The sequence below is a fragment of the Phaseolus vulgaris genome, chromosome 3 (assembly GCF_000499845.2).
Source record: "Phaseolus vulgaris cultivar G19833 chromosome 3, P. vulgaris v2.0, whole genome shotgun sequence".
Taxonomy (NCBI): Eukaryota; Viridiplantae; Streptophyta; class Magnoliopsida; order Fabales; family Fabaceae; genus Phaseolus; species Phaseolus vulgaris.
The window spans coordinates 26999515-27024790 of NC_023757.2; the positions used below are offsets into that span (position 1 = coordinate 26999515).

The 25276-nt window shown below is 40.1% G+C and overlaps 1 protein-coding gene across 1 annotated transcript; it reads left to right on the plus strand.

The window, feature by feature from the left end:
- The first annotated feature begins 12780 nt into the window (after positions 1-12780).
- On the plus strand, positions 12781-13386 carry LOC137839466 (polyadenylate-binding protein, cytoplasmic and nuclear-like). Its single transcript, XM_068648581.1, has one exon. The coding sequence runs from the start codon at positions 12781-12783 to the stop codon at positions 13384-13386; it is 606 nt and encodes a 201-aa protein (XP_068504682.1).
- The last annotated feature ends 11890 nt before the right edge of the window (positions 13387-25276 follow it).

Below are 25276 nucleotides of genomic sequence, written 5' to 3' on the forward strand. Positions count from 1 at the left end.
ACGAGTAGATTCACGTGCAAATTTTATAAGTATAATGAAATAATTTTTTGAATGATTGAATTTTTGGAAATATCCTTATTTGAACCATAAATTAATGGAAATATTATATAGGTGTTGTAAAAAGAACTTAATTGATATTTTTTAAAAAGATAAGGCTTAATAAAATTTATAATAATAGAAAAATAAATTTAGTTCTATAAATAAAGTTAAAAAATATGACAATGATTATTAGGGTATGCTACAATAGTTATTGCAACTAACGAGTACTCAAACATTAACAACTAGGGTAAAAGTTCTCACAGTCATCTTATTCCCGAAGCATATCACTTCTATAGGTGATGTTTTAGGTTAGCAGAACTTAGGCTTACATGAACCCATATACTTTCACTAACTACACTACCCTTATTACATTATGTAGTCATTCATCCATATAGGATGTTTTTGTTATCTACTGAGCCTCTATGTGGCATTTAGCCCTTCTCTAACAATGTCATCTGCAGGAAATTCCACTTTGTCCTTAAAGTGTGAATATGCAATGTTGCGAATTGGGTTTTGTTACGTCTTGAATCTGTACAAGCCAGACCTCGGTCATCGGCCTGAGAGAAAGACATCGGACATTAGTAGACTGATAGCAATAGTGGGCCACGTAAGTTGGGTCCCACAAGCAATATGAGTTAACATGAAGTTAACACCCAGATACCAGGAAAAGACCTAAGTCACGAGAGGAACATGCATGGGGTGTGTATGGTACATTCGGGTACGACACAAGCAAGTTTTCCTTGGAGGTGCTGAGGCCCGTTAGGGTTAGGGTTTCCAAGGAAAGACTGCATGCATGACACATGAATACTTAGGACACCCATAGAACAGATGGCCTGCAACACTGGTGCATGAGTTGGTACCTTGGCGGCCATCCTGTTAGTCATTGCACTCTAGTAAAGGGAATTCTTACGTGCCAGATTACGCTAAGACTGTCTAATAGCGACGCAAGGACGTTCTTCCAGGAACCCTAGATATGGGTAACAAAATAGAAGTAAACCATAACTACAACCTATATAAAGGGTGCTAAGAACCCTATCAAGGTACACCGTTTCTAAGACTGAAACTACTTTATTCACTTACTGTTTCTTTGCCCCAGTACTGACTTGAGCCTTGGAGTGCAAATGGTCGCCAGGGCGCCCTTTTGTGTCTACAGGTACAACGTTCTTCACTAAGAGGAGGGCGTGAGAAGGAGGAGACAGGCGTGGCCTGGAGCTGTCGTTGGAGTCAAACGACAACCAAGTCAACCGGCGGTACATTTGTGGGGCCCAATAAAACTAGGTCTCACTCACAATTGTGCTAAGAGCTTACCAACAATATGAGGAATACGAGGCAAGGATCAGTCGTGACCGAAGGAGGGGAGAATGTTACCTTACAGCAAATGATGGAGACCGTATGTGCTCTTCAGCAAGCGGTAGCGACGTCTAGGGTCGACCAAGATTGTTTCTAGGTTGACCTAGCCACATCACAGGCAAGCAACAAAGAGTTTGCATAACCAATGAGGAACTGCACAGGAGTTTGCAACAGGTGCAAGAGCGCGCAATGGATGAGCGTGCCCCACCAATACCAACTAGGGCACACCCCATGTCATTCTCTCAGGCAATCATGGACGTTGTGATACCAGCCACTTCCATGGGCCCGAAGGTCACCTTCACAGGTGTAGAGGACCCAGAGGCTCACCTCACAACATTCCACACTCAGATGATGCTTTTAGGAGGTTCCGATGTTGTGTAATGCAAGCTATTTATGAGCACGTTGACAGGCGTAGTGTTGGATTGGTTCGTCAGTCTCCCTCATGGACACATTACTTCATTCGACCAATTCTCAACGTTGTTCAAAGAATAGTACCTTGTCAACAGGGCTCCCCCTCCGATCTCTTACGATGTCTTTGACGTAAAGCAATACCAGGGAGAGTCCTTGAAAGAGTTCTTAAATAGGTTTGGGTCCAAGTGGTGAGGCTAAACACCAAGGATGAAGCTATGACAGTGCACGCCTTCACCAAAGGAGTGCTACCAGGACCCTTCAACAACTCACTGATAAGATGTTGCCCAAAGATGTTTTGCGAGATCAGGCGTCGGGCTATGGCGCACATCGTCGCAAAAGATCGGGTCACAGAAAAACTCAGTAGCGTTGGCCCTGTCCGACCTCAAACAACCAGTCGACCTCAACCCATAAGGGTGCATGAGGCGACAACAAAGAAGAAAGACTCGGGAAAGCAACAACCATATGAGACAAGGAAGCCCCAGACCAGGACACGAACGAGGGAAGACGCACCCCCAAGACACAATTTTCGAGTAGAGCTCAAGGAACTAATCGCTATTCCTAACATAGCGGAAAGGATGAAGACACCCCCGAAGCCTGACAAAAAGTTTGGCCCCAGCAAGAACGCTTGGTGCGAATTCCACCAAGCCTATGACCACGCTATACACAACATCTTATCACTGGGGTACCAGTTGGACGACTTAGTGAAGAGCGGCTTCTTGATAGACTACCTCCAAGAGCCGTAGGGGGTTCAGGCGTTAGCAGTCCCAAGAGGTGATCAGGGGCACGAGGTGCCCATTCATGGTGAGATCAACACCATCTCTAGAGGGTTCTCAGGAGGAGGATGCACCGCCTCCAAGCGGGAGAAGTATGCACGAAAGGTGATGGCAGTAGAGGTACGGGAGGTAGATCAGACTTCCGATGTCAACCTCGTCTTCACCAAGGCCGACCGCTAGGACGTCGTTCCGCATGACAATGATCCAGTGGTGATTTCGATAGTAACAGCGGGAAGGAGGGTGCATCGTGTTCTCGTGCCTTTTCTGGTTACAATCAGATCAGGATGAATCCCAAGGACGAATGCAAGATAACGTTCATAACAGAGCTTTCTTGCTACTGTTATAAGGTGATACTCTTTGGGCTTAAAAATGCAGGGGCGACTTATCAAAGACTAATGGACATAGTACTAGCACGCATGATAGGGCGAAATGTCCAAGCATATGTGGATGACATGGTGGTCACCTCCCAGCAGAGGGAGCAACATGTAGCAGATTTAGAAGAGTTATTCACCACAATAGCTGAGTATAGATTGAAGCCAAACCCTGATAAGTGTGTGTTCAGGGTAGAAGTAGGCAAGTTCTTAGGGTTCCTACTCACAGAGTGTGGGATAGAGGCGAATCCTGAGAAGTGCGCTGCAATCATAGCAATGAGGAGCCCGATCTCAGTAAAAGAGGTGCAACAGTTTACAGGGCGCCTGGCCGCTTTGTCGAGATTCGTGTCAGCAGGAGGAGATAAGGGGCATCCCTATTTCTAGTGTCTGAAGAGGAATAGCAGGTTCGTATGGACCAAGGAGTGTGTAGAGGCGTTCCTCAAGTTGAAGGAGTACATGGCCAGTCCACCAGTGTTATTGGCTAAGGAGATGGGTGCAAAAAGTTTGTTGGCAGCAGATCAGCACTTCGGAAGGGATGAAGAGGAGTCATCGGTCGTTGACTCAGGAGACGTTGAAGACGCCCAAGATAAGCACATACCCAGTTTCTAGGGAGAAGTCATTGCAGGTTTGCCTAGTCGAAGGGGGCGAAACCTGGATGACACCCTACAAACGCTGCTTGAGTAATGGGATACTCCCGCTGGAGCCTACAGATGCTAGAAAAATCAAGAAAAATTTGAGCAAGTACACCTTGATCGATGGAGAGTTGTTGATGGAGATCAAGCTCAAGAGGACATGGAGGCCAATCAACAATATCAAGAAGAGGTGGAGGCACAAATGGAGGACGCCCATGGAGGTCAAAGTCCACCTCAAAGGATTACAAGAAGCATGTTCAAAGCTTTGGGAGCTAGAGGACATTTATTTTCTCTTTTTGTAATTTCTTTAGTTGAAGGTGCTTAGAGGGAAACATTAGAAACCTCTTTTGTTTTAGCATCTTGTAGGTTTTAATTAGGAGCTTTAGGGGGGGTGTATTAGTAGATAGGTGTAGGAGTAGAATAAGAGGTGCCAAAGGATGCTTGTTTTAGGCGCCGGTTTCTAGAATAGTTTAGGAGGGAATTTTGAATTGTTTTAGTTCAGTTTTTCAGCACCTTAAATAGAGGTGCTCTCCTTGTAAAATTCAGATTGGAATTAATCTAAGAAAACTCTGCTCAAATTTTGAGTGAGCATTGGAGAGCTTTTGGAGCCTTCTTCTCTAGTCTTATCTTGATGGATCATTGGAGTCCTCAAGTGGCAGCATCACTCTCATCTAGGAGCATTCCACACTTCTAGTGGCGAGATCATCCAACATTCTTCCATCTTCATGAGCACTCTCTTCTCCTTCCTTTCTTCTTTTTCAATTGTTCATGTTGCCTTGTGTTCTTGAGTTGTTTTGGTTCGGTTCTTCTATTTTCCAGCACCTATGTTCTGTTTTGTTTTTAATTCTGTTCGGTTCATATGATTAATTGTTCAATTCTGTTCGGTCATTCCAGTTTTAATCTCTTTGTTGATTCAATTTGACAATATTTGGTTCATCCAAATGAGTTTGGGATTTGGTACTAGTTTTTGGTGAGTTCTTGTCTTAGAACAATGATCCAACTCTAAGAAAAGTGCCTCTATAATGTCCAGCTCAAGGTGATTCCTAAGAATGTCAAGAATCATTCTCTATGTGGCTATTGGAATCACATCAGTTGTTCAGATATGGGTTCACTCACCCTATTCTAGTATGTGTAAGTGGTGAGCAGTGCACGCGTATTATGGCAGAACTCCATGAAGGGATATACGGGAGTCACATTAGTGGCCGAGCTCTCGCATCAAAGGTTATTCGCACAGGTTATTATTGGCCAACCATGAGAGAAGACTGCACAGGGCACACATCGGTGCAAGCAATGTCAACAACATGCTGATTGGAACAAGGCGCCTCCAGAAAAGCTCAAATCGATTTATAGCCCATGGTCGTTTCATACTTGGGAGATCGACATTCTGGGGCCTTTTGCTTTAGCGATGCGGCAGATGAAGTACCTTGTGGTTGCCATAGAATACTTCACAAAATGGATAGAGGCTAAGCCAGTAGCGCAAATCACAGCCCACAAGATCCAGCACTTTGTGTGGAAGAACATAGTATGCCGCTTTGGAATCGCATAAAGGTTGGTGTCTAACAATGGCACCCAGTTTCCAAGCCAACAGTTGGGCAAGTTATTTATACAACTGGGAATAAAGCAGGTGTTTGCAAGAAAAACGGGCAGGTCGAGTCCGCCAACCGAGGTCTGAAGAGAAGGCTGGAGAAGGCCAAAGGGACCTGGGAAGAGGAGGTCCCTAGAATTGTGTGGGCTTACCACACTACTCCCCAGTCCACTACCAAGGAAACACCCTTTAGCTTGGTGTATGGTTTGGATGCAATGATTCCTGTAGAAATCCAAAAGAACACGCCACGTTTCCATAACTTCGTGGCTGAAGAGTCCAATGAAGAAAGAAAGGTGAAGCTAGACCTACTGGATGAAGTAAGGGAGGAAGCAAGAATCAAGGCTGAAGCTTTGAAGAGAAGGGTGGAGTACAAGTACAACTCCAAGCTAAGACCTCGGCGGTTCTAGGTCGCCGACCTAGTGATGAGGAAGGCCCACCCATACCAGCTAGAGAACAAGTTGTCTCCCAAGTGGACTGGTCCCTTCAGGGTGACAGAGGCCCTCGGGAATGGAGCATACAGGCTTGAGATTTTACAAGGTGAAGCGATCCCTCGTACATGGAACGCGACTAACCTTAAGTTTTATTTAAGTTAAGTTATTGCATTGTACACAGTTTTAGGGGACACTTTTTTTCTCTTGTAAGGGTTTTTTAACAAAGTCACCCAATAAAATTTCAGTTATTTAGTTAAAGAGATATATGCTCAAGTATTTTGCACAACGCAGTTACGAATCTTTCCCTTGGGTTAGAAGTTTCAAGATAGGGATATTATGGTTTTTTGTGAACCTCCTTCTTGAGTGAGAACGTCAAGGTCGAACAGTATGGTTCGCCAGTTAAATCCTCTTTTGCCCTCAATGAGCGAGGACGAGGTCAGTTACGAACCTTTCCCTTGGGTTAAAAGTCTTAAGATGGGGATAGTATGGTTTTTTTGTGAACCTCCCCCTTAAGTGAGAACACCAAGGTCGAACAGCATGGTTCGCCAGTTAAATCCTCTCTTGCCCTCAAGGTCGAACAGCATGGTTCGTACGCACACCACCAATACCTTAAGGCATTAAAGATTGGAAGAAGGTGAAGCAGGTGGAAAGAAGCGTGCTACTTAAGGTGAAAATACTTGCTAAAGGCGTGGTCAGTAATGACTCTCTTTTTAACGTCGATTTGAGTGAGATCCACCCAGGATGCACGCAGGCAACCTGGGCCATGGTGTCCTCAAACCCCGCCCCAAAAGCATCAACAACGTCATTGGTGAGCTCTTCCTTAGTCTGGTTGAAGAGTTTGTCCTTGCGGGCTAGCTCTCCCTCCAGTTGGCCAAGTTGTACCTCCTGCTGAGTGACCTTCTCCTCGAGTCTGGCCATCTTAGCCAGCGACTGCTTAGCTTTTTCATGCAAGTCAATAACCTCTTTTCGGAGATCCAAGATCTTAGCGTGAGCATGCAGAGTCTCTTCGGACTTCTCAAATAGAAGCTTCTTGGTCTCCTCGTCAGTTTGGCGAAGGGAAGACACCTCTATATATAGGGCAGTTTCGCGCTGAGAAAGATTCTTGATCTGGAGGGCGTCTTGACCTGCAGCCTCCTTTAGCTTTTGCACCTCAGTCTGCAAGCCTTGCACCTTGGTTATAGTGAGGTTGAACGCGTCAAGGAACTTCCCAAGGTCGTTGGCTGCACGAGCTTGCAGGGAGTCCTCACCCAAGCTCCCCACCACCTCCCGATTTTGGAAGCACTTGAGGGCCTGTTGGAGGAAAGCGGGCAGATCAACAGCAGGAGGCATGTCATGATCACTTCCAAGGGCGTTTTCCCCCACCTTCGAGCACCACGAGGTCGCGGGGGGGAGGAGGAGTTGGAAGGGTTTTCTCTGAAGGAGGGAGCGTGGTCATCTGAAGCTGAGTGCGATGGAGCCACGACATCAACCGCTCTTTTCCTCTTGAAGATGAGGCCTGTGCAGATATCCTCGTCTTCGGAGGCAGTATGGTACCCGCAGGATTGAGGTACCGACATCGGCAAGAGCAGCCTGGCGTCGAGAGACCAACTCAGCCAATTTCCTCCTCTTCTCTGCATCAAGTGCCATATCTGCGCAAGAAAGTGACAATACATGAGAATCTAAGTTAACAGAGCATACAAGCAAAGACAGGTAAAGACATAAACAAATACCAATATGGGCTTTCAGAAATTTGGGGTGGTACTCATGTTTGATCAAGTCACTAGTGTTGAACACCGCGCCCAGGCTGGTGAGGAAGTCGCACACCTCACGATCGGATAGGCTCAAGTTCTCCAGACTCCTTGGCTTCTTGAGCCCTGATTTTTCCACCCAGTAAAGTGGGAATCCGTCCAACAAGGTAGGGTCATGCTTGTTGCAGCATATTTTAAAGAACTTCTTCTTGAAGCCTTTGTAGGACTGCTGGAAGAGAATTAGAAGAACTCTCCCCGCCACCCCATTGAAGCTCATCCACAACCTCTTGCCAGGATTCTTAGCCTCGAAGAAGTAGAGGAAGACATCCATTGATGGCGTATGGCCAAAGTGGTTGTAGAGGATGGCAAAAGCCCGCTCAAAGGCCCAACTGTTAGGATACACCTGGGCAGGGGCCATGTTCACCTCAGTTAGGAGCGCGTAGCTTGATCTGCTTGAAGATGGTGGAGTACATGAAGAAAAAGGGTTTTTCAAGGTCTGCACGGTCGTCCACACACACTGGCTCGCCTTCCCTACAAAGCAGGACCTTCACGTACAAGTTGTTATCCCTTCCGAAGATGCGAAACTTCTCGTCAAATTCGCTTTCCTTGTACGGATCAATAGATTTAAAGGAAGTAACTTGGGAAGTTTTGGCTAGGAGATCATCTGGAGCCCAACGATAGAGGGCTTTGTAGTCGACACGAGGAGGAGGGTTTGGTGTAACTTTGGTTCGAGCCATCTTGATAAGAAAGCTAAAGAGGGAGAAAAGAAAGGAAGAAGAAAAACGAAGGCTTAGAAGAAGAAGATATGTGTCACTCAGTAGCCCAGAAAAACAGAGACTAAAAAACGAAGAACAGAGAAAACATAAAATGCAAAATATATAAACAGTTCTAGAACAGTTATAACATGTTATGAGCATCGGAATCATAAATCAAGAGCGATCATGAAGTAAAAAGTGTACCTTTGAATAAATTAGGGTTTGAAGGATGAGGTGTTTGAAGAGGAAGAGAGAACGTGTCGGGAACAAGAAATGTTTGAGAAATGCTTAAGTGAAGTAATGAAACAGTGAAGGGAGCGTAGGGGTTTAAGGGTTTAAACGTATACAGGGAAGCGCAAGCGGAAATGAGCCCTAGTCGTTGATTTTGCCACGTGTACCTTGATTAAAAAGTATGGTGAGACGTCGCTTCGGTGCACTGTTCACGTCCTTTCACCCAGTGCCACGTAGGTCGCCGCGGGCGATCACTTAAAAGCCTTTTCACTTAAACAAGTTACAGCTCGAGACTGAAGGCTTGTGTATAGGCCAGACCTCGGTCATCGGCCTGAGAGAAAGACATCGGACATCGGTGGACTGATAGCAATAGTGGGCCACGTAAGCTGGGTCCCACAAGCAGTATAAGTTAGCATGAAGTTAACACCCAAATACTAGGAAAAGACCTAAGTCACGAGAGGAACATGCATGGGGTGTGTATGGTACATTCGAGTGTACGGCACAAGCAAGTGTTCCTTAGAGGTGTTGAGGCCCGTTAGGGTTAGGGTTTCCAAGGAAAGACTGCATGCATGACACGTGAAAACTTAAGACACCCATATAACAGATGGCCCGCAGAATTGGTGCATGAGTTGGTACCTTGGCGGCCATCATGTTAGTCGTTACACTCTAGTAAAGGGAAGTCTTATGTGCCAGATTATGCTAAGACTGTGTAATAGCGACACAAGGATGTTCTCCCAAGAACCCTAAATATGGGTAACAGAACAGAAGTAAACCCTAGCTACAACCTATATAAAAGGTGCTAAGAACCCTAGCAAGGTACATCGTTTCTAAGACTAAAACTACTTTATTCACTTACTGTTTCTTTGCCCTAGTACTGACTTGAGTGTCGGAGTGCAAACGGCCGCCAGGGCGCCCTTTTGTCTCTTCGGGTACAATGTTCTTCACCAAGAGGAGGGCGTGAGAAGGAGGAGACAGGTGATAAGTGCCTAATTTAAGTAATATTTCATATTAAAATATAGGCACTTAAGAGGATTTATTGATAATTTACATATAAAATAATCCCTAATTTATGAATTTATACCTTTTTACATTTTTATGAGTTTTATTTGAATAAGAGCATTTTATTCCCAAATTTGGTGTTAATTGCAGATTTCTAGGGAGGATTGAAGATTTAGAATAAAGGAGAATAAATTGAGCTAAAAAGAGAAAGTTCGAAGGTCCTAGGATGGAAAAAGATGCAAAGAAAGATTGGGCTTTTTTTATGTTTTATCATTTAGCCCATTAGCGCGACATAGGAAGCAACCTAACCCTAGAAAACTAGGATAAATAGAGGGCTAGATGCTCAACCCTAGTGTGCCAGATTGAGAGGAAAACACCATAGAGTGAATTGTAACCAATTGGGAGAATGGAAGGTGCTAGAAGTATGCGTAGCTAATTCTACCCTTTGGAATTGGGAGTGATATGCTCAAACTCTTATGTATTGAGGTGATATCTTATATATTAATATTCAGTTCTTGATTGATTATTGGTATTGTTGTTTTACTTTTAACTTTCCGTGACAAATTGAGAATCTTAAATCTGACCGAGAGGTATTTTTAGGGTTTGGACCTAAACATCAATACTTAGCATATTTGAGTGTTTGGGATAGACTTAAGTTAATTGCCATTAATGTCTGAGTGTGATTCTAAGTTGTTTTTATAAATATGCGAGGGATCGATATTTAGGAAACATTTTTAAGGATTTTATATGCGAGAGATCGATATAAATGAATTTTCTACGGGCATCAATTTCAATCAAAGAACTCAATATTAACATGCTAATCAAAATACATGAGAGTGGGAGAGATGAAACCTAATCCCTATTTTTCCAATTGAAGCAACTAATTCTTTGTTTGTTTTCTTATTGATCAGTGCCAACACAATCACTTCTAAACTCTTTTTACTGTTATGTTGTTATATTTAGCGAATATTGTACTTGATAATTTACTGTTCCTTGTGGGATCGATATCTGTCCTTAGGGATAATTATTACTTCTGACAAACGCGGTGCACTTGCCGTAAAAAGTCATCAACAGGCGGGGCCTAAAGCTGTCGTTGGAGTCAAACGGCAACCAAGTCAACCAGCGAGAACAGAATCAAACCCCCTAAACATTTGAGTTACTTTTTGTGAAATCTTTAATTTGGTTATGAACAAGTTCTCAACATTATTTTCTATACTTAATGAGTTTTATAATAGAATATCTTAATTAAAATTGTTCCTATGGGTTCGACATTCGTACTTTAAAGAGTACTATATTACAATTGATTCAGTACACTTGCCGAGAAAAATCAACACATATCCAAGGAGACCTCCAACTCATCAAAACATAAACTAGAGCTTTAGTCAAAAGAACACAAGAATATGTACTTTCGGCTGACTAGTCAACATTATGGGTCAAGTTTTAGCTTAAAGAAATTGTATAAAGTTGTTTAGGATTTCATGGGCCATGTATTGGGCCTAGTAGCATAAAATAATTGGACCAAATATTTGGGCCAATAGTATAATAGGTCTAGTTAGGGTTAAAAGTGACTAGTTAGGGTAGCAATTGGGCTTCTTTTAGCCTAATGTAATCCTAAAATGTTTAGGGTATAATATAGGATGAAAATTACATTGGCATGGAGCACATGGACGTCCACATGGCAACCAAAGAGTGGAGAGGATTTAGCATGGAATGTGTAAGCTAAACATGGAAAACATGAGTCCACATGATACCTTCTCATTGGAGAGTTTTATTTTGAATTTTCAAATTTTGGCTCCAAATTGTTCATCCCTTTCTCCTATAAATTGAGGTGCTTGGCTCATGAAAAGTAAGATCAATTTTATGAGTGTTATGCTACCAACTTGGAAAGCTTAAGCACTCATCTATCTAAACCTCTCAAAGATAGACATCTTGGTCTTCTTCTTCACCTCTACAAGGAAAACATAGGTTCAATGGAGCCATCCTTGACTCATCTTTTCCACTATCTTCTTCAAATTCCCTTTAAAATTCAAGAAAAACACAACCAAATGAAAGGAACCTATTAGCCTGACTGAGTACTGCTTCTACAATGACCGCAAATGCATTAGTGTCGACAATGGTTTGTTGAAATCAGGAAGACGTAGCTTAGAAACATTTGTTATTTCTGCTTTCAATGTTATAAATTCTTGTTGTGTTGTATGTGGTCATGTAAATCTTTGACAATGTAATAAATTGGTGTGAGGAGAAGCGTGAATGACATAATTACGAACAAATTTTCTTTAGAATTCGGTGAGACCGAGGAATGCTCTTAAAGTCGTGAGTGAACATGGTTGTGGTCAGTCTTTGATTGCCTTTATTCTATAGGTTCAGGATCACTCCAGTTGGGGAAATGATGTGGCCCAAGTAACTTAGAAAAATTACATTGAGAAAGCTTAGAAAAAAATTATCTTGTTTCTAACAATTTCATAATAAGCTCCAAATGGGTCAAATGGTCTTAAATGTGGGACTGTAAATAAGAATGTCATAAAAAAACTAAAATAATCCGTCTGAGATAGGTCGTATGAGATCATTAATGGTTGCCTAAAATGTTTAGGGAGCATTAGTCAAGCCAAAAGGCATGACTAGAAATTCATAGTGGCATCGGTAGTTCTGAAGGTTGTTTTGTGAGTGTCATTTGGGTTAAACCTAATTTGGTGGTACCCTGAGTACAAGTCAATCTTAGTAAAAATTGTAGTTGATCCCAATTCATCTAGCAATTCATCAATGGTTGGTATGGAAAAGGCGTCACATATGGTGACTGCATTCAATATTATGTAATCTACACAAAAGCGTTAGGTGTCATCTTTCTTTTTTATGAGAAGTATTTAGGAAGAAAAGGGGTTGGTACTAGGTTTGATGAACCCTTCTTGCAGCATCTCTACAATTAAGTGTGTGGTGGTATTTTTTTTAGAATGAGGGTAACGATATGGGCATACATTAACAGGGGCGGTGTTGGGTAAAAGGGGAATATGGTGGTCATGGGGTCTTGGTGGGGGTAGACCTTGGGGTGTTTTGAAAATGGAATGATGTTTGCGTGGGATAGATTGAATGGACGAGGGTAATTGGTATAATGGAGAAGAAGGTGTTTGCAAGCTACATTCCAAGGACATGGGAAGTGAGGAAGGTGTATCTATTGACAATAAGTGTAGATAAGCTTTAGTGTTAATGGAAATCTATGAAGCTCAAACACGACATAAAGGTGTTGTTTTCGTGTTTCAAATGCACCTCCGATGGGGACACGTGATGGAGGCATGCATGACGCGATGTCCGACACGTCTTCGTGGGCCGGACACGACCACTGTTTCTAGACACGTTGGAGAGACACAGTCCACTCCTTGGACACGCCAAAGAGGACATGTCCACTCCTTGAACACCTCTTCAACACAAAATATCAAACGAATAATTTTAATAAAAAAATTATACAAAAATATTAAGAAGGAATGCGGAGGGAACACAGGGATTCATACACCCCTCAGGGGAGGGAACACAGGGATCCATACACCCCTCAAGGGCGTGGTTTTGCTCGTAAAACACATCAGAGTTCCTTGGATTATACAACATTCTTCTTCTCCAACTTTCCAAATGACTATGGTGAGATGGACATGTTCAAAATCTTCCAAAAGTGGGCACGAGTGAAAGAAGTCTTCATTTCACGCCGGCTAAACAAGTGGGGTAGAAGATTTGGGTTTGTGAGATTTTTTGAAGTTAGAAATGCCGGAAATCTGGAGTGGGAACTTGACCAAGTGTACATAGGGAATAGGAAGTTATATGTGAATATCCCAAAGTACCGTCGCCATCTTGTGGAACCAAACAGAATGGAGAGAAAGGAGGCTGGGAGTGTGAACAAGGCCAGGATGTTGGAACGTGGGAAGAACAAGGTGGAGGAAGATGTGGGAAATGCTCTCAAGAAAGGTAAGGAAGTCTGGATGGAAAAGAAGGGGAATAATACCTATGCAGATGTAGTTAAAGGTCATACAAGACGGGAAAGGAAGAGTGAAGACTCTACTCAGCAAGAGTCCAAAATTCTTCAGCAGTCCTTGCCATGAATGATAAAGAGTGTAGTAGGTCAATATGATGAAGGGTTGGACTTCGACAAGTTGAGTGAAGAATTCGTAAAAGGGGGTATGAACATGATAAGATTGAGGTACATGGGGGACAACCTAGCACTTCTAACACCAACAGAGGGGGTGAATATGGAGGAGTTAATAAAGATGAACAGAGGTTGGTTCGATAGCCTTTTTGTTAGCATAAAGCCTTGGACGAAAATGGCGGTAGCAAGTCACAAAGTAGTATGGGTGAAGTGTTATGGTCTTCCGATATCCCTTTGGAACGAAGAATGCTTTAGAAGAGTGATTGGTGAAGCGGCAAAGTTGATGTCAATAGACAAATCTACGTTGACGTGGGAAAACTTAGAATTTGCTCGATTACAAGTTCGTATTGAGACTCATCGGTATGTAAGAATGGTAAAAAAGATGAGGATTAATGAACATAAGTTGTGTATCCTTCTTGAAGAGGATCTTCCATACACCGCTACTGATTATTGCAAAGGTCACTTCTTTAATAATGATTCTTCAAACAGTATTTCTTCCTCTGAAACCTATGTGGAAGAATCCTTCTTCTCCGACAATAGTGGTGAGGAGGAGAACAATCAACGGGAAGGGGAGGAAATCCGGTCACGTGGAAAGCCGGTGGGAGGAAGAGATGAGTTAGGTGGGGAATGGATGGTACAGACGCCAAAAGTCTACTTTGGGGCTTCATCCTTAGAAAACGGAGCATGTCAAAGGAAATGTGAAAAGTTATACACAAAGGAAGGAAAGCAGGGTCAGAATATATTTGTAGAATCTGGTTTTGTCAACCAATCTGACAAAGTAGATAGGGTTACTCTTAATAGACATACTACTTACGCAGGTATAGAGGAAAAAGAGAATGACGTAAAAGGTAGTCTGTGCCATGTGGAATCCAAAGTGAAGTTGGGCCAAGAAGAGAAGATAGAGGCCCAATTGGAGGATGGGCAGGAGTTAACGGCTGAAATTGGACTCGGGTCTGGGCCAAATCAGAAGGGTCCCGATTTGGTTTTAGAGGAAGGAAAAACCCATGAAGAAAACGGTGAGTTGCCGTGTGGTTCGGAGGAGAACGTTGAAACTGAGTCAAACCCACCCACCTCTCCAGATTCTGCGAGAGTGTCAACCACAACGAAGAAGCTCGGGAAGAATGAAGGGCAGCAACACAGTCGGAGACAAAAACAAATTGAAGGACATGAAGGCTTATCAGAAGAAGAGGTTCCCTGCACAAGATGTGATGACTTACCTCATGCAGAAGACGAAGGAATGACAGGGGACAGTGCACCGAAAACGCTAACGCGAGGTGGAAAACCCAAAGTCCTAGCGGAATTGGGGGTATCCTCTACACAACCGAGGAGATCAGTAAGGCTGAGTTCACGATTGCCACAATCCGAAATTATTTCCCCCATTATACAAGGCACATCGACAACCTGTATATCAGATGGGGATGTTGTTAATTGTAATGAGCGGTGGAGGAACTCTGAATTAGCAGTGACACCGTGTAAGCTATGGGAGATTAGTAGAAAAGCAGGGACTATATGTCGTGGGGATGAGCAGGAGGTAGTTAAAGAATATATTTGCCTGGAAGAGAGAGACTTAGAGATTATGAAAAGTGCAGAGGCGGGTAAAAAGAAGGGTCTCCCATGTTAATTGTCAATCTAAATATAAGAGGCTTGGGGGAAGGAACAAAAGTTAGGTACTTGAGGAGCATAATAGGGCGTGAGGAAGCAGAATTTGTTTGTCTGCAAGAAACGAAAACAAGTGAACTCTCGGATGCTAGATGTTACAACCTGTGGGGGGACAACAAAGTTGGTTGGGTTCACAATAAAGGAGATAATGGAACTGGTAGTCTTTTGTCTTTGTGGAATACTGAATCCTTTTCTTATGAGAGTCATGTGATGGGGAAAGGTTTTATTATTATCATTGGACAACATATAAAATCTTCATCTAGGTGTGTTGTGGCCAATATATACTCTCCATGCTCTTTGAGTGGTAAGAAGACCTTGTGGGATGATCTCTCCAACGCCAAGTCGGTGTCTCGTGATCGTATTTGGTGTATGTGTGGAGACTTTAATGCTGTCAGAATTAGAAGTGAAAGAAAAGGGGTCAAGGAAAGGGGTGGGCAAGTAAGTGAGAGGAATGGCTTCAATTCCTTCATTGACTCTAACTTACTGATGGAGTTGCCTATTGTAGGAAAAAAATTCACGTGGTTCAAACATGATGGCTCAACAAAGAGTAGAATTGACAGAGTGCTTGTCTCTGAAGAGTGGCTTCGATTATGGCCTATGAGTAAACAGTATGTCTTAAGGAGGGAAGTGTTAGATCATTGTGCGATTGTAGTAAAGTCAGTGGAGAAGGATTGGGGCCCTAAACCTTTCAGAACAATTGATGCTTGGAACATGGAAAGGGGCTTTAACAAGATGGTAAAGGATAAGTGGCAATCCTACTTAGTCCAAGGAAACGAGATAGTAAGGCTAAAGGAAAAGTTGAAGCTTCTTAAGTCTGATCTCAAATCTTGGAATAAGGACGTGTTTGGTAACCTTGATACTGCCAAGAGGAAGATTCTGCAGGAAATAGAGGCACTCGAATGCTTAGATTGCGAAGGGGGCTTAGTGGATTTTGAGAGGCGGAAAAGGATGGAGTTGACAAGTAGACTAAAAGAGAATGAAATTAAGAGGGAGTCCCTTATCTGTCAAAAGGCTAGAGCAAACTGGTTCAAGTTTGGGGACTCCTGTACTAGGTACTTTCACTCATTTGTGAGGTGGCGAAGAATTAAGAATGAAGTGAAGGGTGTTACAGTGGGGGATCAATGGTGTGAGGAGCCAAGTACAGTGCGTCTAGAGGCGAAGAACCTTTTCGAGGCAAGGTTCAAAGCAACAAAGGACCTTGGGGTAAGACTGGAAGGAGTTGATTTTAAGACTATTAAAGTGTCTGAAAATGACAGCTTTCTTGCCAATTTCACTTAGGAAGAGATTAGGGATGCTGTGTGGCAATGTGAAGGCTCAAAGAGCCCAGAACCAGATGGATTCAATTTCAATTTTCTTAAGCACAGTTGGGAGACTATAAAAGATGATATTGTGGGAGCACTGTCTTTATTCCATGAAACTGGGAGTCTCCCAAAGGGGTGTAATGCATCCTTCATTGCTCTTGTCCCGAAAGTTAGAGACCCTATAAAGCTTGAACAGCATCGACCCATCTCACTGGTAGGAGCCATATACAAAATCATCTCGAAGGTACTGGCAGGAAGATTGAAGAAGGTGTTGCCCTCTGTTATTAACGAAAGCCAATCCGCTTTCTTAAAGGGCAGAGGGATTCTGGATAGCGTGTTTATGGCTAATGAAGTGATAGAGGAACTTAAGAGGAAGGGGAGAAGCGGGTTATGTCTAAAACTGGACTTTGAGAAAGCATATGACTCGGTAAGGTGGGACTTTCTCTATGATATTCTTCATAGGATGGGTTTTAACAATAAGTGGATCGTGTGGATCCGAGGTTGCTTGGAATCCGCCACAATATCAGTGCTAGTCAATGGGTGTCCGACGGAGGAATTTAAGCCTTCAAGGGGGTTGAGACAAGGTGACCCCCTTGCACCTTTCCTTTTCCTAGTAGTTGCAGAAGGACTGTCTGGGCTAGTGAGACAAGCTATGCAGAACAAACTTCTAACAGGCCTCAAGATAGGCAAGAATAAGCTAGAGGTGTGCATTCTCCAGTATGCAGATGATACTCTTTTTCTGTGTGAAAGCACCTTTAGTAATGTGGTAACCCTAAAGGCTATCTTGAGGGGGTTCGAGCTAGCGTCAGGTCTGAAAATAAACTTCCACAAGTCAAAACTAGCAGGTATCAATGTATTAAGTAATGAAGTGGTAGTCTACTCTAAGACCTTGAACTGTACTCAAATGGTGGTACCTTTTAAGTATCTGGGTCTTGAAGTAGGAGGAAACCCAAGGAAGAAACTTTTCTGGGAGCCGGTCATAACAAAGCTAAAAGCAAGACTCAGCGTGTGGAAAGGGAGATTCTTATCCATGGCAGGGAGGATATGTCTTATTAACTCAGTCATATCGGCCATTCACTTATACTATTTATCACTCTACAGAGCACCGGAAACAGTGTGTAAAAGCATCATTAGTATTCAATGGAGATTCTTGTGGGGATGGGGGAAAGAGAATAAGCCAATTGCGTGGGTAGGATGGAAGGATGTATGTAGACCTAGAGAGGAGGGAGGACTGGGAATTAGAGACATACGTATGTTCAACCGTGCACTTCTAGCTAAATGGAGATGGAGGTGCTTATCACAAGAGAGTGGTAGATAGAAGGAACTTTTGAACTCAAAATATGGATTAATGTCCGATAATCTCAATACACCAGTAAGGCTCCAGTTGTGGTGGTGGAGAGACCTTGCAAAGGTGTGTGGAGAGGGAGGAAGAGGAGGATGGTTCCAAGAAGAAATAAGGTGGGAACTAGGAGGTGGAGATAAAGCAAAATTTTGGGAAGATGTTTGGGTAGGAAACTCAGATCTCAAAACTCTATTCCCAAGATTGTTCTCTCTATCTTTAAACCAGGGGCATACAGTGGGAGAGGTTGGTGATTGGGTGGAATCAGAGTGGAGATGGTGTCTTAGGTGGAGGAGAACCAGGTTTGAATGGGAATCTCTGATGGAGGCAGGGCTCACCTCGGTGTTATCCAGGGTTGTTTTGAAGAAGAACAACATGGATGTTCAGGTATGGGGGAAGGAGGAGTCGGGGACGTACACTGTGAAATCTGCTTATGAATGTCTGGTAAAGCCAGACATAGACTCTCAACAGGAGGTGTTTAAACATCTTTGGAAGGCAAAGGCATTCCCGAATGCAACGACAACTGCTTGGAGAGTATTGCTGCGCAGAATCCCAACAAGGCAAAGTTTGAATAGAAGAGGGGTTCTGATAAGTACAATGCTATGCCCCCTTTGTCAGGTAGATGATGAGACATGCCAACACCTGTTCCTGGAGTGTAAACATGCACAACGTATTTGGACCTTGTGCTTCAGATGGATAGGAATATCTTCTGTCCAACACAATGATATAAAGGTGCACTTCGAAAGTTTTGTTTTGAACCAAGCTAGTTCTAAGCAAAACCTGGTTTGGAAAGGAGTCTGGGTTAATATTATAAGAGGCATCTGGGATCAAAGAAATTTAATTGTCTTCAAGCAAGGTGTAGTTGACGCAGAAGAGATTCTACAAAGGGCTCAACTCAAATCTTGGCTTTGGATGAAGCATAAGGTGCATTCTTTCAATTACTCCTTTGTAGACTGGATTCTAAACCTTTTGATATGCATTAATAGTTATAAGTAAGGTCTGCAGACGGAAGAGATAACTTTTGTTGGGATGGAAGGTGACATTACAGTGGTAAAGTCATATCAGCAGGTATGCAAAGGCCAACATGATCGCCGGTCGATGAAGCGACGCTCTTCATGCGTGCGTAGTCGGTGCTCGCCGAAGTTATGCAAAGGCCAACATGATCGCTGGTCGATGAAGCGGCATTCTCCATGCGTGAAGTTGCAAAAGCCAACATGATCGTCGGTCGATTGAAGCGGCGTTCTCCATGCGTGTGTAGTCGGTGGTCGTCGAAGTTATGCAAAGGTCAACATGATCGCCGGTCGATGAAGCGGCGTTATCCATATGTGTGTAGTCGGTGGCCGCCGAAGTTATGCAAAGGTCAACATGATCGCCGGTCAATAAAGCGGCGATCTTCATGCGTGCGTAGTCGGTGGTCGCTGAAGTTGTGCATCATTGCCGTATCCGAAGAACAGAAGATCAGATAACTGGAAATCGCCGAGGTAGACAAATCGTCGGGTTCTCCAGAAAGCTTATTTGAAGTTGTTGGAGATTTAGGTGAGTAAGTCCAGATGTGTTGGTTCGATAAAGATGTCTGTTAAACCTCAACATGAGCAATGAGATGAAGGGAACAGTTCGCCCGTCGACGAGGGGTTCCCGAGTGGATCCTCGTCGAGAGCGGGGTTTCCTTAGGTCAGAGCATACTTGGCGAGTAGCATTGGTGGCAGGCGATTTTGCAGAGATTGTGCTCCTCATGGCACTTAGTGCTCACCAGAGTCAGCTACATGGCGAGTTATTCCCTGCATGGGTAACTTGTCGCGTGGCGAGGTGAATGTAGGTGGCCTCGGTTCTGGGCGTTTCGGTAAAGTTGAATGTTGCTTTGAGGTAACTTGTTGGTTATATTTTTTGGTATGTTTTTCTCACTTTATGGTTGTTCTGCTCCAACCATAAAGGAGAGTTTCTTTTGTGGATGATATAGGAAGTCCACTTGTGGTTAATGTATATGGGTTGGGATACCCCTGAAGTATCCCCTTTAATTTTATTTATTCATTGCTGATAAAAAAAAATACAAAAATATTAAGGAAATCCATTATAATTTAGAGGAAGAAAATAAGAAATCAGAAACAAATAATATATTTTTTCCTTAAAAAGATTTATTATCTAAAAAATACACTCTATAAATCATATAGAAATTATAAAAATAAAGAACAAAATAGTTACACACTACTAAAACCTGAGTTGGAATGCGACGTAGCACTGTGGTGCAGTAGTGAGGGTTGCTGAGTAGCAGGTTCGCAATGCAAAAGAAGAAGAAGAAAAAAGGAATGGAAAAGAAGAAGAATAAAAAAAGGAAGAAGAAGGAGAAGAAAGAAGAGAAACTAAGTATCTAGAGAGAGATAAGCGTGTTTTTATTAATGTTTTTTTGTTTTATTATCACTTATGCATTGTTCAATGATTCGCACTGCCCAATGTTAAAGGTTTTTTTTTCATTGAATACATATATGCCATTCTCAAAGCACGGTTTGTTTTTTCTTTAATATTGAATGTAAATATAGTGCCGATTTAAAATTAAAATTCCTTTATTAAATTTCTAATATTTTCAAATAATTTACATATAATTTATTAGGATTTTTTTTATTCAATATTTAATCGGCATTATAGTTTTTAATAAAGTTACAGAAACTTTGATTTAATTTTTTTTATTTAATTCTTAATATTTTCAAATAATTTAAATATAATCTATTATAAAGTTATATATTATTTTGTATTCTTATAATTTAAATATTTTATTTTATATATAGTTGTGTCTCGTGTCCTATAATTTCCAATTTAGTCGTATCTTTGTGTCTGTGTCTGTGTCGTATTCGTGTATGTGCTTTATAGGTGGAAATGTTATGGCAAACTTGGTGGTCAGTATCTTAGGTTGGGGTAGGTGGAGTTTTAGTTGTGAGGGTGATATGTTTGTTGAGGTGAGTATAGGCAATGTTGGGGATAGCAAAATTTGCTTAAATGGGACCCAAAATGCGCAACCATTCAATTTCCAAAACAACATCTACTTCTTTTATAGGTAAAAGATAGAAGGGAATAGTGAAAACTGAGGTTTGAAGAGATATTTATATTGAAAACAAATGTCTTGACATGTTATGAAGGCACCATTACCTACCATGACTCTAAAAAGTGAACTCAGTTGAACCAGAAGGTGTAAGTGTTTGGCAATGTGAGGTTGTAGGATGTTGTGGGAGTTGCCTGGGCTTATAAGAACAGTGGTAAATTGTGGATGACGCCTTGGAATTTTAAAGTTCAGGGTGAAAAGTTTCTGGTAAGGGCGTGAGGAGATAAATGGAAATGGACCATGTCTTCATTGTGGATGGGATCGGTAAGGTCTTCGAGAACCTTAAAAACTGGTTTCGTGTCATCTAAGAGTAGTAGAAATTGTGAGGTGTAATATTTGTGACTTGGGATGAATTTCTCATCACAATTAATTGGGAGGTTATGGGTTGGTGAAAGGGTGGAATGTGAACGGTTATTGGGGGTGTTAATGGGGTTAAAAACAGTGGGATATGGAGGGGGCGAGTTGTTATAGGCTTTGAATCCTTGACTTTGTCTTCAATGAGCTTAGTTAGGTCAATAGCTTGTGAAATGGAATAAGAATTCAGGATGGTAATTTCTCTACAAATCTCAGGAATAAGACCTGATATGAAATAGTTGAGAATGATTTCAGGAGTCAAGCCATGTACACAATTGCATAATTTCTCAAATCTGGCTTAGTAGTCGGTGACCGTTGTTTGTTGATGGAGTTTGAATAATTCTGCTTGGTGGTTTGTGTATGAGGAAAGACCAAAACGTAATTCTAACGAATATGTAAAGGAAGGTTAATCGATAATGAGATGATGGTGATGCATCCACTTAAACCAACTAAAATCTTTTCCTTTCATGTGAAAAGGAAGAATAGATAATCTTTTTTTTTTGGAGAAATAGGGTAAAAATCAAAGTATTGTTCTACTTGGAATAACCAATCCGGTGGTTCTGGTCCTTCAAAAAAAGTAAGTTGTAGTTTGGGTAGTTTTAGTGATGGGAGTGGGGGTGTTAAATTGTTTGGTTGCTCATGTGGAAAAATAAATGGTGAAGATCCAAGAGGAGGTAAAGTAGAAACATGGTCTCATAACATAGTGAGAGAGGAATGGAGAAGGTCATTGTGTGCTTCGAGGTTGGTCTGATGGACTTCATTAGCCTCCATTTAAGATTGAATGGTTGTGAGGTGTTCCTAAATGGCCTGAATAAGGTCTTTGGATTGAGGTTTGGAAGACATGGAGTAAGACAATGAAAGCATCAATGTTAGAGTATGCTACAACAACTACTGCAACTAACGAGTACTAAAAAATGAACAAATAAGGTAAAAGTTCTCTCAGTCATTTTATTCCCAAAATATATCTCTTATATAGGTGATGTTTTAGGTTAACAAAACTTGGACTTACGTGAGCCCAATTACTTTCACTAACTCCACTACTCTTATTACATTATGTAGTCGTCCATCCATATAGGATTTTCTCTTGTCTACTAGGCCTCCCTATGACATTGGACCCTTCTCAACCATGACTATAAATAGTTTTCATAGTATTTTTAAACTAGTAATAATTAAGAAAAAAATAGAATAATAAAGACAACTTGATTGTATATTTTCTTGACATAATAAATTTTACATATTTTAAATTTTAACGAGGGTACTAAATCTTAGAATGTTTAATGGATTCCTTGAAAGTACTTCAACTAAATCCAGTTTTTAAAATTTTTCTATTTATTCTTTACTTTAAATATGAAAGTTTAGTATGATAGTTATAACCTGAAATCCTTAAAACATTAAATCATAAATCTAAGTTTTAGAGGAGATAAAAAAAATCTAACTAAATCAAAATTTAGATATAATGTTAACTCAAGTTCAATAATAAATCTATTGTACGTAAATTTATAATAGACTGGAAATTGGAGACTAAATCAAAATTTAGATTATGTATGTTTTATTTTGATACTTTTTAGAATGTCATTTTAGTATTATAAAGGTGACATGAATGAACTATTTGATACATTTTTATTGCTTATCAATTGAAATTCATGTTTATCTAACAAAATGAGACTTGTTTCTTGGAATGAAGCTCATGAATTTTAACTAACAATAAAACTATATTATTTCTTTTTATGGAAAACGTCAATTGTTTTCATTTATGTTGTAAGTAATATTGTGTAGGATACAAAATACAAGAAAAATCACAAATAGAATTAAACAAAAGATGAATCGAACAAATCCAAAGCATCGAACCCGTTGAGCACATCCTCTTCCTCCTTCTTCACGGCGATCTCGTCCTTCGTCAACGGCTAGTGGATCTCGTCCGGAACGCGTGCGTAGACGATGACTGTGTTATCTCCCTACCAGAGTGATGATCATATATTTATTCACACTCAATAATTTTAATCATGGATTCTTGGATTATAATAATAAATAAATTCATTGTTTTAATTAATATTCATATAATTGGATTTATTTGGGCCTTAACTATTATTTTTTGTAATTTTGTGTTTTTAGGGTAAATGATCTGAAGTTGTCTACCTTTGTGAATTGACCAAATATGCAAAAGTCCAAGTTGTTTCTTTTAATCGAAAAAAAAAACAAATTTTGAGGAGAAGAAAGAGAAAATAAAAGTTACAAGATCCCAGAAACAAAATTGGAAGCAAATCTTCTGCGAAATAAAAAGAATTATGGAAAGTTGGAAACTGTTTACAAAATCTAAACTACAATATTTTCCCAAATATCCTTGGAGTTGAAAAGCCTATAAAAAGACACAAGGCTTAAGGAGAAGAGAGAGCTTCATAAGGTTTTCTTAGTTTCTTTTCTTCTTTGTAATTCTCTTGTTTTGCCTCCGCATAGAAGGCTAAACCTTTTTTGTTGATTCCTTTGTAATTTTCCATTGAGTTATGAGGTTTTGTTCAATAAAAGTTTCGATTTTTAATTCTCTATAGCAGTTGTTTTATTGTCTAATCTCCTGGAAAACTAGTTTTTGTGAGAGGTTGTACTTGAACACATGATTGAGAGTCTTCCTTGTCTTAAACTTTGGTTTATTAGTTAGTTCGCATCGTTCTAATTAATTTATTGGACGCATGATTCAAGAGAGAGAAGATAAGCATTCCTATGGAGTATACGCATGAAACAAAGTGGGTATTGATTAAACCAGTATAAGCATGCTTTACTGGTGAGTTTCAGTTGAATTAGATTGGCGCATGTTCAATTTGGGTTAACTCTGTTGGAGGATTGATAAAGGATTAATTTTATTTTTACAGAACCGGTAAAGAATTCAATGGTTTTTGAGAGAATTAGAGTTAAGAATGGGTCAATTCAAAATAGTAAAATTAAAACTAATTAAAACATTTTAAATTTATTTTAAAATTTAATGGGTTTGAAAAACCTCTAGTACTTAATTGTCTTCCTATAAATTATTATAACGTAAACCACTCTTAAAATTAGATTTTTTTTTGTGATATAATGATAACCAATGTTTAACAAATCTATTATAAGTAAATTTATAATAGAGTGGAAATATCATACCTGCAACTAAAGCATGATAGGATAAAATAAAAGATATAAAAAAATGTTAACCACAATAAATAGATAAATAATAACTAATTCATTAAATAAATAAAAAAATATTCTTGTAATAGGAAAAGTAAATATTTTCTTAAATATTATGACATTGTTATTTAGAGTTGTAATTCATCATGTGTTTGTTTTGGATTTGGGTGAAAAAGAAAAGAAAATAAAATGATCGAGGGAAAGAAAATGGTAAGTGAGGTTATTGGGATAAAAAAAAGTGAGGAAAAATCAATCAAATATTTGTAAGAGATTTAATTAATATGATAGGAAAATAAATTAAATAAATTAAATAATATAATAAATTACAGAAATACCTTTCGTTTAGTTTTAATAAAATGAGTATTAATTAAAATTTAAATATGATTAATTGTAAAGTAGTTAATTTATAAATTAAAAATAATATTTAATTTATTTAGCTGATAACATTCAGAATTTAAAGAATAATTAAATTTGTAATATAATTTTATATTTCAATATAATTTTAATTTTTTTGTTCGAATTTGATGTGCACGTGAAATTTAGGTGCATAATCATGTATGAAAAATTATAGTTGCACATAAAAATAATAATATAACACATCCATTTTATAAATTAATTTAGACTCAAAATATTATTAGTTAAATTTTATATATATAAATTTATAAATTATTTTATAAATTTTTATTAATAATAAAAATTACTCTAAATATTAATAATTTTTTAATTTTTAAAATAATATATAATTTAATTATAATACTTAATTATATTTTACATCTAAATTTAATTATTATTAATAATTTTCTCATAAGATTTTCTTATCAATCTCTCTCATTTACCGGTATAATGGCACTATTATTATATTAACAGAAACACCGGCCCTGTAACGCCTGTGTATCCGTAATTTTCTCTTCTACTTAATTTTTACAATGATATAAATTTAACATACATA